The 13,124-nt window shown below is 39.1% G+C and overlaps 2 protein-coding genes across 2 annotated transcripts; one reads left to right on the top strand and one right to left on the bottom strand.

The window, feature by feature from the left end:
* The first annotated feature begins 1,284 nt into the window (after positions 1 to 1,284).
* On the top strand, positions 1,285 to 6,877 carry clic2 (chloride intracellular channel 2). The gene is made up of 6 exons (XM_080901152.1): positions 1,285 to 1,578; positions 3,619 to 3,728; positions 4,270 to 4,395; positions 4,487 to 4,587; positions 5,385 to 5,566; positions 6,235 to 6,877. Exons 1-6 carry the CDS (start codon positions 1,525 to 1,527, stop codon positions 6,394 to 6,396), a joined length of 735 nt encoding a protein of 244 aa, XP_080757278.1. The 5' UTR covers positions 1,285 to 1,524; the 3' UTR covers positions 6,397 to 6,877.
* Positions 6,878 to 6,929: 52 nt separating this feature from the next.
* On the bottom strand, positions 6,930 to 9,801 carry urp1 (urotensin-related peptide 1). Its single transcript, XM_080901153.1, has 5 exons — positions 9,676 to 9,801; positions 9,352 to 9,480; positions 9,210 to 9,250; positions 8,877 to 8,982; positions 6,930 to 7,154 (listed from the first exon to the last, which is right to left on the bottom strand). Exons 1-5 carry the CDS (start codon positions 9,776 to 9,778, stop codon positions 7,123 to 7,125), a joined length of 411 nt encoding a protein of 136 aa, XP_080757279.1. The 5' UTR covers positions 9,779 to 9,801; the 3' UTR covers positions 6,930 to 7,122.
* Positions 9,802 to 13,124: the final 3,323 nt, after the last annotated feature.

Below are 13,124 nucleotides of genomic sequence, written 5' to 3' on the forward strand. Positions count from 1 at the left end.
ACTGTCCAGTCAGTGTTTCACAGATCATATTCATCCCTACAGGCCACTATACTGTTCAGTGACTTAATAAACCATATTAACTCTATCTTATCTCTCACAGTGTGTTCATATATTACTGCTGCATGCCATTAACATTAGTCCACTCTCTCCCATAGTTTGTATTTTGTCCCAGTGTCTCTATCCTCTCCCCTTTCCTTTCCTTTTTCTTCTCCTTCGACTCACTCTTTACCAGGTCATTGCAGGTTCCTGCTCCTCCCTGATCCTGGCACTATTTCTGTTAAAAGGGAGCTCTTCCTCCGCTGTCGCCAAATGCTTGATCAAAGGGATCTTCTCAACATTCATCTTTTCCCTCTAATATCGCAGGTCTTTACCTTACAGCAGGGGAGGGCAATTAAGTTTCCAAAGGGGTCACATAGGGATCCCACTGAGAAATAACAGCTAAAAGTCCATTTAAGTTACAGTGTTAAGCACCTTGATGTGATAAAAAAGCTGTACCTGCTTGGTTCCTAATCAGAAGGATACAGATATAATACAAATGATTAAACATTAATGAACTCCAGCTTTTGTTTTGTTTGCTAATACTATTGTTTTTGAAAAAATGTGCAGAGTAAATGTTGAGCACTGAAGAAGACAAATACTGATAAAGCCTCCACATAGAGGAACAGCACATATACTGAAAGCCATTTTTGAGGGGATGTAGCTCCAACAAAAAGTCACTTGTATTATTTTATCATTTGTTGTGTTTTTCTAAAATGTGGATTGTTATTTGGTTTTGTTTGTTCTTGTTTAAAATAAAATCATATATTTGTGAAAAGTAGAATGTAAAATATTTTCATTATGGCACACAGTGGAGTAGAATACAGTAAAGTACCACATAAATATCCACACAAAGGTAAATTGCTCCATTATTTACTACTATCTGTCTGCTGCTGGTTCAGTCAGCCATCTATATGTTGTATAAAAACTGGTTTCAAGCATATTTACATGTTATTAATGACTAAAGCAAACATTTCATACTTTCTGTCTCACTACTGCCCTTTAAAACACAGTGGATGTCTTCCATTAAACGAATTCTTTTATCTTAAATGCTGTTGGAATGAGGAGCTCTCATGAATTGTGCTAATTTGTGTGAGTCACCCTGTGTTATCATTTCCTGTGTATTGCAATGTGCAGAAGAGCTATTTTAAGCTCTCTCCTCATAGAGCTAGGCTCTGGGTATATAAGTGTGGGGCATGTACCCCGCCCATTACTCGGATCCGCCCTCTCCCCCTAACTTGTAAAATATGTTCAGAGCGATAGCCTCCAAGGAGCCCTCAGACAAACACAGGCAGCCCTGAGGTGTGAGACTTCCCCAGGACCACAGAAAGCACGTGAAACCAGAGGAGAGTGCCTCTACGACAGCACCACACTCAGCTTCCTCTCTTCAGCTTTGTGGATTTTTGCAACTGCTGACTTCGGGGGAAATTTTAATAGGAGCACTTGGACTTTTTAAATAAAACAGAACAAAAACTTTTGGGGGATAAAATGGCACTTCGACAGAGCTCTGATAAGGAGCCAAGCATCGAGCTGTTCATCAAGGTCAGTCCTTTCATGTCCATTTTAAACCTGTCAAAACAATCTTCTGAAGAAAAGGGGCACTCTGACAAAGGCTTGCTGCTCATTTATGAGTGTTGTCAAACAACAGTGGTCCACAATTATTGCCATAGAGGCAGCAACAATCAGAGGGCAGCTCTATTTTTGATTGGTGCTGTCCCCAGATACCATACGCTGCAGATGTTGGGGTGTTTGTATCCTCGGTGTGGGCCATAGCTGGTTTCTTATCAGAAACACTCTCCAACTTATCAGAGCACACCCAGAAGGAGCAAGAAGCATATGGAGACTGGCCTCAAGCCTGGACAGACACACCCACCTTAGTTACGCACACATTCAAATACAGTCATCTATCTAAAAGTCACAAAAGTTTCTCTTTTTTTTTTTCTTACTTCTTTTTTTCTTCTGATTTTTTTTCCTGATTTAGGTAGTTGAGGCACAAGTGCAGAGAAACTGTGTATTCTGAAATATGCAATAAGGCAGCTCAATAGCAAAAACAAAATAAGGCAGTATAGAGTGGTAGACGTGCCATATTTCAGCCACTTAAACGTGCAGCTTCTTGCCAGATGTTGGATGAAAAGTTAAGTAACACTCTCATGTGGAGCTGGAGCCAGCAGATAATCCAGTCATCTTAGCATAAAGACTGTAATAACTGTCCAAAAAGTAGCAGAAAAATACCTCTAAAGAGCACTTATGAGTTATATCTCATTACTTAATATAATGAAGAATGTAAACAAAGTCTAAAATGGCATGTTGTCGTTGATGAGACTTGATAAGAGCCCAGAATATAAACCTGCTTAAAGCTACAAGTGATATTTTTTACAATTTTTGCACAAATTCAAACAAATGGAAACATCAGCTGACCGCTGATCTTTCTGGAAGTGAAGTTACCACGTGTTACCATAGACAGGATAAAGATGGAAGCAGCGTGATGTCACATGTTGGATTGTGAAGTCCTGTTTTAAAGATACGAGATGAACTCCTTTGCAGTCGGCATCTTGCCGCTTTGATACTGAACGTGGCACACGCTCACTGATCAGTGAGTTTAATCTTCCTTTCTGACACTTAGAATGAATTTAACATTTTATCCAGTACAGCCTGAAAGCCCATAAGCTCACCAGGAGTGTTTACACAGGTCCCCAGGGAAGGCTATTGTAACCACATATATTGCTCCCTGGTGGCCTTTAAAAAGAACTTTGTTCAGACCCAAAGGCTACATCCATCTTTAAAACTTTATCTTTTATCTTCACATCTTTATCACTCCTGTCAGTCCAGTTGCTGCAGTGGTTTTGAAAACCCCCAAATATTCACTCAAAACAGCCAATATGAGTAGGACGAACACAACCGACAGCTGGAATCAAGTTACAGTATTTCAAAACTTACCAAGAAGTCATCTGATTTCTCTCACTTTCTCTTAGCGCTCTCCTTTTTCTCTTTCTCTTTTAAAAGAGAAGTCAATTTAAACCTCAGGCTGACAGAATCTGTAGCAATGAGTGTGTGCTCTATTTGAGATTGTCAGTGATATCTAGAGAATCTCGACTGATAGGAGCTCCCTAAATGTTCACATAAGTTAATGTGGATTTGCCATAATTTGTGTCTAACAACACAAATTCATATCAGTTGCTTTGTATTCGGTGTGAAGAGGCGAATACACATCTAGCTAGCAGTGATTATAAGCTAAGCTACGCCAACTAGCTTTCTTCAGGTTTACCACACAGACTTGAGAGTGTCATCAATTTTCTCATTTAAGCAAATCATTTCCAGACATTTCACACTGTTATTTAACATATGGTCAATATGTGGTGGACCTTTAAACTTCTCTGCGTTGGTGTCGGTTGTTTTTCCGCTACAACACAATGCCAGGGTTTCCCCTCCTCCACATAGGAAATCGACTGTGTGTATCCCAGACGCACCTTCTCAGCTCCAAAATAACTTTATTAATCTGCAGATGAGATCATAGAGAAAAAGTGAAGTCACTTAAACAGAACATTTTGGACTCATGGGATATTTATTTCTTGTATTTTTCAGGCTGGACATGACGGTGAAAACGTGGGGAACTGCCCTTTCTGTCAGAGGCTCTTCATGGTGCTGTGGCTCAAAGGAGTGAAGTTTACAGTGACCACTGTTGATATGAGGAAGTAAGCACTGCTCCAGTGGAAAAAAAACACTTCCTGAGCATCTGGTCGTGGGGACTTTCACACAAAACTCAATTATGCGGAAAGCGAGGGAGAAATTGAGAACCTTTTTGTGTGTGTGTGTGTGTATGTCAGTAATCTAATCCAATTGAACGCCTATTGACGTTTTACTCGCTCCGTTCTGTAGAAGTTTGAGGCAGGAGCGTACAAAGACCTCTGTGTCACTTTCAAACAATCACCTCCTTTAATTGAGGCTTTATTGCATGAATTTCTCAGGGCCACTACGTGCCAAGCAAACATGGTTTGGAAACTTTGAAAGGATACAGATAATTAAGTGATTCAGAGCACACACAAAACAGGCCTTTAAAAAGGCAGCCCCTCCCATCACTGTGTATTTTCATAACTAAACTAATAGCCAGTGTTGACTCATTAATTTAGAGTACAATATTTGATTCTGACAGTCTTGATAAACTACTATTTTGGTATGCTTAAGACAACTCAAATTCTCTCCTCTCCTTTGTTCATCAATCTGTGTCATCTCCAGGAAGCCAGCTGAGCTCAAAGACCTGGCCCCTGGGACTAACCCTCCTTTCCTCCTCTACAACGGCACCCTCAAAACAGACTTCATCAAAATTGAAGAGTTTCTCGAACAAACGCTGGCCCCTCCCAGGTACCGTCACGCTTAATCATTACATAAACATCTTATGATGTTGATGACGGTTCACTGAACCGATGCGCTCTTTTCTGCTCTCGATTTGCAGGTATCCTCATCTCAGCCCGGTAAACAAAGAGTCCTTTGATGTGGGAGCGGACATCTTTGCAAAGTTCTCCGCTTTTATCAAAAACAGCCCAAATAACGCCTGTAAGTTAGATTTAATAGACATGCAGCATTGATACAATATTGCTATGTTGCAGAGTATTGAACTGCATTTGTGTTTGCATATTGGTTCAAGTCAAGTCAGTATAGTTAAAATGAGCTTTTTCTCATTACACTCACTCTAAACTTTTTTCCCAACATATTTTCAATTTTTCTACAACAGAAGAAACAAATAAAAAAAACCAGACGCACACCCACAAAGCAAACAAAAGAAAAAAGCTCCTCCAAATCAAAACATGGAAACGTGACAGTCCACATACACCAAGATAAAGCTTTCATAAAGAGAAAAATCCTAAAACCTCTATTTGGATCAAACCTCTGGACAATTAAATTCCTTTACAAACTTCAAAACATGTTCAAAAACCTGTTGAAATATATTTTGTTTTACATAAACTATTATATGTACTAAAATATTCAGCCCCCTTTTTTATTTGCTGCTGTGAAGGATTAACCACATTGACCTGACGTTGTCATCATGTATAAAGATTGTGCATCTCAGCATCAGCAAGATTCATCCCAAATGTGCTAAAATATGAGACATGCTAACCGAGTTTTTGCACGTTAGATAGAAGTTTAATGCAAAGTAGGTTGGAACTACATAAATTACAGTAGTGGTGTCACTGGTACCAAGGACAATATTTCCCTCAAATGCATAAAACTGCATAAAATTGAAGCTCTCACATAAAGTACAGGTGCCTGGTAACTGCTTTTAAACGCAGCTCTCGTGTCTGACCAGCAGTGCTTAAAACACACCATGAAACCTGTCTCTGTGTTTCTGACAGTACAAGAGAAAAACCTGCTGCGGGAGTTCAAGCGTCTGGATGACTACCTGAACAGCCCCCTCCCCGAGGAGATCGACCACAATTCAGTGGAAACCATCGCCGTCTCCAACAGGAAGTTCCTGGACGGCGACAGACTCACCTTAGCTGACTGCAACCTGCTGCCCAAACTGCACGTTATCAGGGTGAGACATCTGTGCACTAATGGCTGAAAGGAAACAGAGGTGGAAGGAAGGAAAAAATCATCTGATCATCTAAAGTGGATCAGAAGAATCCCTGTGTGAACAGATAGCTGGACACTTTGTTATCCTTATTTAATCCTGATTATTATAATTTAAACTGCAAAATACAGTAAAATAAACTACCTCAGATGGAAACTCAATAGTTTTCCTGATCTTCTCACTTTAATAAATGCTAAATCTCTGTTCATGAGTGTGTTTGACTGCAAACTTCTCCCAGACCATCAGTTGTGCAACCAGACTTGGCACACTTCTGCTTCTGAACTACTGAAGGTTTTCGCCTATGTCAAATATTATGCTATGATTATATTGCCTAGCAACCACCTAGCAACTGGCTAAAGTGACCTGCTTTTAGCATTTATGTGCCTGTAACACTGTTTAAAAGCATCCTCGTTGATATTTTGTCTTAGTAACCTAAAGGAATAGTACATGACCCATGTGTTAGGTTTACTTTCATACATCACTAAACATCTAACAGTCTTGAAATTTGTCTTCTTTTATCTTGAAGGCCTGAACTTATGATGCGAACTACTAAACTTTGAATGAGATAAGTGCTTGTTTTAACCGATCCCTGGACTTCCTAAAACACTTTCCTCTCCACTTATTTATTTTAGGTTTCTGCCAAAAAGTACTGCAACTTTGAGATTCCAGCCCATTTCACAGGCGTGTGGAGATACCTTAAAAACGCTGACGAGAGAGACGAGTTCAAACAGACGTGCCCGGCCGACATTGAAATTGAGAAGGCTTACCTGAGCGTGGCCAACAAGAGGAAATAAACATCTCACTCCTTTGTTCTGTGTTTTTTTTTTTAATCAATTGTAACCATGTGTGTAGAGATGGTGATCTGTAGAGGGCACTGCAAACTTCAAAAATAAACTGTGGCAGTGAACCAGACACCCTAAAATCCTCAAGCTCATATAGCTTTAGAGCTCCAAGACATGCCAAAGTCAAATGTTTTGGCATTTACTGTTTATCCAGGTCACTCACAGACAAAAAAAGGCCATATGTGCAATTGATTGTTGATTTATATTTAGTAGAGTTTTGTTTATAGTGTAAATATCAATATTTTTTGCATTTTACAATCAAAACAGCCACATAGAAATATGTATGATTGTGTTAGTGTGAGCAATGGCTGCGTAAACAGTTCATTTTTATGTAAAACACTCCTGTATATCTTACTGTGTACAAATACAGTTTCACTGAATTGTCACACACTGTCACACTAATGAAAATAAATACCACATTTCTTTGTCATAATCTGGTTTCTGTCATTCATTTGAACTTTCACGGGTAAAACCAGGGAACGCGAAACGGCATTTCTGATATTCAAGTTTATTTTCAGCCACAAAAAAAACCTTTTACAGCTTCAAAAATATATCTTCTGTTGATCCGGTGCAGACGATGAATATACCACGTGGTGGGAAACAAAACTGGTGATGAAGAGGGAGAGCGCTTCAAACCAGGCCGTGCTGAAACCACATCGTACTTGCTGTCTCTGAGCTCTAGTTGGTCACACAGTATTTCCAGAAACATGCTGTCGGGGACATCAAAGAGAGAAAAAAAGATGTTACTCGCATCTTTTATTTGTCAGTTTTTTCCCTTCAAGGTGTTTTTCTTGTTTTTCTAGACTAACTGAACATATCTGAGCTTTGTAATTGCATTAATATCTTATATATACTCTACTTACTCCTCTGTAGTGTAGTGCACATGTTTACAGGATAAAATATTATCTTAAATATTCACAGGGAGGTTACAGATACAATACAAATACTGAACACTGTTTTGTTTAATGCAAGGGGACCTTTATTTGTTTGTTGTTTTACTCAGTTACTATTTCAGTAATAAGTTAAGATGATATTTCACATCAGGGACATTTCCAGTGATACAGCAGCGAAGAGATAGCATGCAAACAAAAAATCTGATAATGTTAAAGTTTGAAATTTGCATGTTATCTACTGGTGCACTGTATTTAAACTATGTAGCATCATAGTTATTGCATATTTAAATATAACATTTCAGAAAGCTGTATGTTGGTATTTGGCTTTAGAAGGTTCACTGTGATATCTTTTAGACATTTTTTTTCCTGGTGGTTTTTAGTGAATATGTATGGATGTTTACAATAAAGCCAATTCAAGTCAATGTCAAGATGAGATTTCTTTTTCATTGTTTCAGGTAGAAATCTTCCCTTCAGCAGCACTCATCACAACAAAACTCTCCATTTTAATTTCCATGCATATATCCTGAATGATTATATACAGGGGATGTTCAGATATCATTCTGGGTCTTACTTATAGATTATTTTATAACATGGGATTTCCAGAATCACTTTATCGCTTTATCCAATATTTGGATTTTGGTTCTGAAGAAATTATGCAAGTGAGTCCAAATGTAGATAGAGAAAGTATAACTTGCGTATGTTAGAAAGATCATTTGTTTACCTGGCAGCAGAATTTTCATTGCAAATTCAACTCATACAACCCACATCTTCAGTCTCAGCTGACTGCTGGTTTCGCTCACTTTATAAACAGTAAAGTTGTAAAATAAGCAAAATCAGCAGCTTTACATTCATTTTCTCATTGATGATTTGCAAACTGTTGTGGCTTAAACTGATTAATGATCACGAGCACTTTTCACAGAGAATTTCAAACACTGACTGACACACTGAGAAAGTAAGAATCATCACTATAGAGGCAGGAGACGCTACGGTCTTTTATGACCATAGTGTACTGTCTATAAGGCTGGTGAAACCTGCAGTCAGCTGAGGTTGAACAAATCATCTAGATTAGTGGAAAGTCTAGATATAGTCAAATATAAAATCAGCCTGGTAACAATCAACCCACTGAACGGCTTTAGCAAATATGAAGGAAGACATAAAGTTTTGGAGATTTATAGCTTTATCTTTTTGCCTTTGCCTTCTATTAAACACCATAGTAGTAGCAGTAGAAATAATATTAATATTCCTAATGCGTGTAATCCTCTGGAGGAGTTTCATGGCAATATCTATTAGTGAAATGTTTTAACCTTTCTACCTGTACTGTTTCACCTTAATAAAAAATGTCTTTATATCATGCAAAAGCTATGCTACATGTGTTATAAAAGGTGTTAAATGCTTAAAGCTTATACATCTGTCATTGTTTACAGTGTAAATAATTAATCTTAGCTTGTGTTAAAAACTCCATCCCAGAAATTAAACATCCTTTTTCACTCGATCGTTGCGTTTCGGTGGCCGAGCAGGTGTGGCATGTGAGTCACGCACCTCTTTTGTTCGTTTTCGGGAGGCTCTGCTCTGATCTGAGGAAACCCTGTGACCGAAGCTTCTCAGCGGCAGCCAATTTCAGTACAACTTCTTTCAGCTCCTCGACCTAAAAATAAGCAAAATGATGATTTAGATGCAGACCCTGCGTTCACAGGGACACTGTTTTCACTGGCATAAACTCGCCTTTACCCACACATTCAGAATACTCTTTTTATTTTATGATACTTTGAGCTTCTCATTGTTTCAACATTTCTGCATCTTTCACTTGTTTTTGTGAAAGACTTCTCTGTCTATGTCTTATTAGTGTACAAATGTGCAGATGATCAAACTCACCATGTTTGCAAACTTATCCTGCTGTGCTGAATCTTTCACCCCTGAAACGAGTTATAAAATTTAGAGTTGTACAATCTGCTTTCACCACAAAATTTGATGATTTTTTTCCTGTTTACGTGCAAATTTATGTTTTTTTTCTAACCTTTATTCCATGAGTCCCTCCCTCCATTGTGATGCACCAGTAGGGGATAAATATTATTCACATCTCTCTGTTCGCCTTCTGCAGCATTGGTGCCGTCCTCCTCTTCTGAAACTAGTTTCTGAATGAAATCTGTTCAGATGAAACATATTTCTCATTCATTTTTCCGTTTTTTTTTTTTATCACACATCTCATTGATAAGTTACAATGTGACTGTCCAAGTGTTGGGTGACAAGAGATCAGGTCAAGAGATTTAAAAATGGCACGAAGAAATCAGTAGGAGAAATATAACCTGAAAAGAAGAAAACAGTTTTAAAAGTGTCTTACCTGTCTGTGGCTCCAGGTTGGACTCAGGGTAAAGGGGGAGAGCGCGTGTCCATGTTGCTGAACAAATCACAGCTACAAGGTAAAACAGAGCTGCAGAAAGCATGGTGTCTCTGTGTTGATGACCAGATCTGGACTCATCTCCCTTTACTCGACCGAGAACTTCACTTATATATTCACAGGGCCCATCCATCACGACCTGATCGATACACTATCATCTCACCCAGCCTCCTTCTTAATGGTCTTGACGCGATGGATCAGGCGTCATAGACACAATTTAGGGGACCCTGTCAATTCATCTGAAGCCTATCTGCGCTTGTACAGAGCAGCCAAACAAATGTTTACTCTCCGACAATAATCAGAGGCTGTCCAGAGACGCCGTGATGGCACCCTTTCTACGTGATGGGCTGCCTGAACGTGTCATTGCTCATGTCTGAGATCACTGGGCTGGTGGAAGTGTGTCACTGAAGGTTTCTGAGTCACTTTGTGAGGACATCAGTTATGACTGAGGTCAATACTTATAAATAATACTTATACAATACAATATACAAAATACTTGACTTATAAACCATAATACAAGTTATACATGTGTCATTGTTTTTGTCATCCCTGTACAGACATCAGACCAGCTGTTTCAGTTTTAATTTCCAAATGAGTATTTCTAATCTCTGTAGGCTTCAATGTACACTGCTACCCTTTCAAAATAAAAGTCACTTATAAAGAAAACTAAGTCCAGCTTATTGTGAAGTATAAACTTTAAAATGTATGCATTATTATTATTATTATTATTATTATTATTATTATTATTATTATTAATTTATTTAAGCAATTTGGCTTTGGGGGTTTTTGTACTGTAGCAAAAGATATGTATCAAATCTGGGATAAATGAAGTGTATCTTATCACATAAAATTCTTCTTTAAACAGACTATCTTACTGTGATCTGAATATTTTTGTGTGTACAAAAGAACATACTTTTCATTACCGGTCTATATCTAGACCGATAATGAAAATGTAGATGTTTCAAAACTGCGGGTTCTTCAAATTCAAGTTCTTCCAAAGTATTTGAACTCAGTTTTCTCCCATTTCTGTGTGAATATGAGGTGCAGCTCATGTTAGGAAGTGACATTGTAAGTGCTGGATATAAATTATAATACAATGCTGCTCCCTTCCGTATGCATGCGTTATAAAATGCAACATGCCAAAATGTTGGAAATTATCATTAGAAAAAATTAAATATGCATTGTTGGCAATCACTAGAAGTTATTTTGGGGAGAAAAAAGGACAGTAATCATTCTAATGGACACACATAAAAAAAATTAACATTTTTTTCCAATATTTTTTTTAAAGCAGTCCTCCTGCTTGAAGGAGAACAGTTTGATTCACCTGCCTGCTGGCTCTCCACCACTCGATTTTTTTTAATGTCTTTCTCTCGCTCTGAAAACCTGGACCCGTTTCTGCAGAGCAGCACTTACCTGAGTCAATAATACTTTGTAGTTTCAGGTTTGTGTAATAAAGATTTCATTCCTGTTTTTATGATGAAGAAAAAACAAACAAACAACTTGTCATCTATGAGGAACACAAGCAGGGGAAATGAAATTGATCACAGGCAGCACGTCTTTCACAGTGAACCCTGACTAAAGGCAACTCAGATCAGCAAAATGATTTGGGGGAATTTAATTTAAGTTATAGTTTTGCATCTGCCGTATGTAAACTAATACTTGTACATATTGGATGTCACAGCCTATGTTACAGTTTTTGCCCACTGCTTGAACACATTTTGCAAAACTCCGCTCTCTGTGCCAAAACTGTACACACAAGTACACATGACACAACACTGGGAAATATACCATTCACATCTGTGCCAAATTGAAACTCTACTCTCAAAACCTAAACTCTGCTGTCAAAACCTAACATTCCTTTGTCAAAATGTAACTCTGTTGACAAAATGACACATACTTGCATCATATGCAAACACTGACAGAGCAGGGGGAACACACTAGTCTTCTTTACATAAAACACTGCAGTCCTTGATTTCCATTGTTTATTCAGAAGGCACATTTACAGGAGACACATTTTCAAACAACCAAAAACGCAAATAGACCTACTCAATATTGTACATTGCAGTACCATGAATTCAGATAAAGCAAAAAACAACAACAACAACAAAATAATACTGCAATAGAAAAAACACTATACTGTAAACACAAAAAACCATGACAATTGTGCATAAGTGGGCTCATGGATCCCGCCGTCTGTTGGGGTCTGGCCACAGGACCTCATCGACATCGCAAGCTATGTCCTCTCCCGCTAGGCACCGGGGAAAATATCCTCTTGCATGTCGAAACCATCCATGGATTGCTGTCACCTGAATGTCGCCGCAGGCCTGTTCCATTGCCTGCAGAAGAGGCATGCGGGCATGTGGTTGGCGGTCATATACTCGCCATCTCCAAGCCGAAAAAAATTCCTCTATAGGGTTCAAAAATGGTGAGTAAGGGGGCAAGTATACCACTTCAAATTGATTGTGGTTGGAGAACCAGGCCTGGACCAGAGCAGCCCGATGGAAACTGACATTATCCCATATCACCACAAACCTGGGCTGATCTGCTCTGTTCTGTACAACTATATCATGGAGAGCATCTAGAAATGTGAGTATGTGTTGGCTATTGTATGGACCTAGTGTTGCATGATGGTGCAGAAGCCCTCGAAGGCATATGGCGGCACATAATGTGATGTTTCCCCCGCGCTGCCCTGGGACGTGCACAATTGCCCTTTGGCCAATTACATTACGACCCCGTCGTCTTGTTTTGCTCAGGTCGAATCCAGCTTCATCAATGAAAATGTATTCATGAGGCTGTGCAGCTCCATCCATGGCCAAGATTCTCTGAAAAAAAGGGGAACATATCACTGTACTACAGTGCTACACATACAGCACCCTCACCCCATCACACAGGTACCTGTGTAGCTCTCAGAATAGATCCATGTGGTACTGATATGGTACATATTCAGCTGCTACTGGACTTCACCAATACTCTATTGTAAATGTAAGGGACAGTTACACGTACCCGTACATATTCAGCTCGAAGTCCTTTGACCCTGTCACTGTTCCTCTCGAATGGGACTCTGTAGAGCTGCTTCATGGTGATGCTGTGTTTACCCAAGATGCGTCTGATGGTGGTGATGCTCACATGGTCTATGTTGCTGAACACTCGCCTGTCTGCAAGTATTTTCCGTCGTAGCTGGTGGAGACGGATGGCATTGTCTGCCCTCACTAGGTCCACAACGGCAAGTTCCTGCTGTTGTGTGAACAGGCGTTGGCGTCCTCCCCCAGAAGGTCTTCGAGTCATTCTGGAGGAATACAACCACATACTGTCATGGCTTTGCTTATTTTTCTTACAGTACTTTACTGTATGTACTGTGTCATCCACTGTACAACACTGTACTTCAATATAAG

Source organism: Rhamphochromis sp. 'chilingali', assembly GCF_963969265.1.
Source record: "Rhamphochromis sp. 'chilingali' genome assembly, chromosome: 13".
Taxonomy (NCBI): Eukaryota; Metazoa; Chordata; class Actinopteri; order Cichliformes; family Cichlidae; genus Rhamphochromis; species Rhamphochromis sp. 'chilingali'.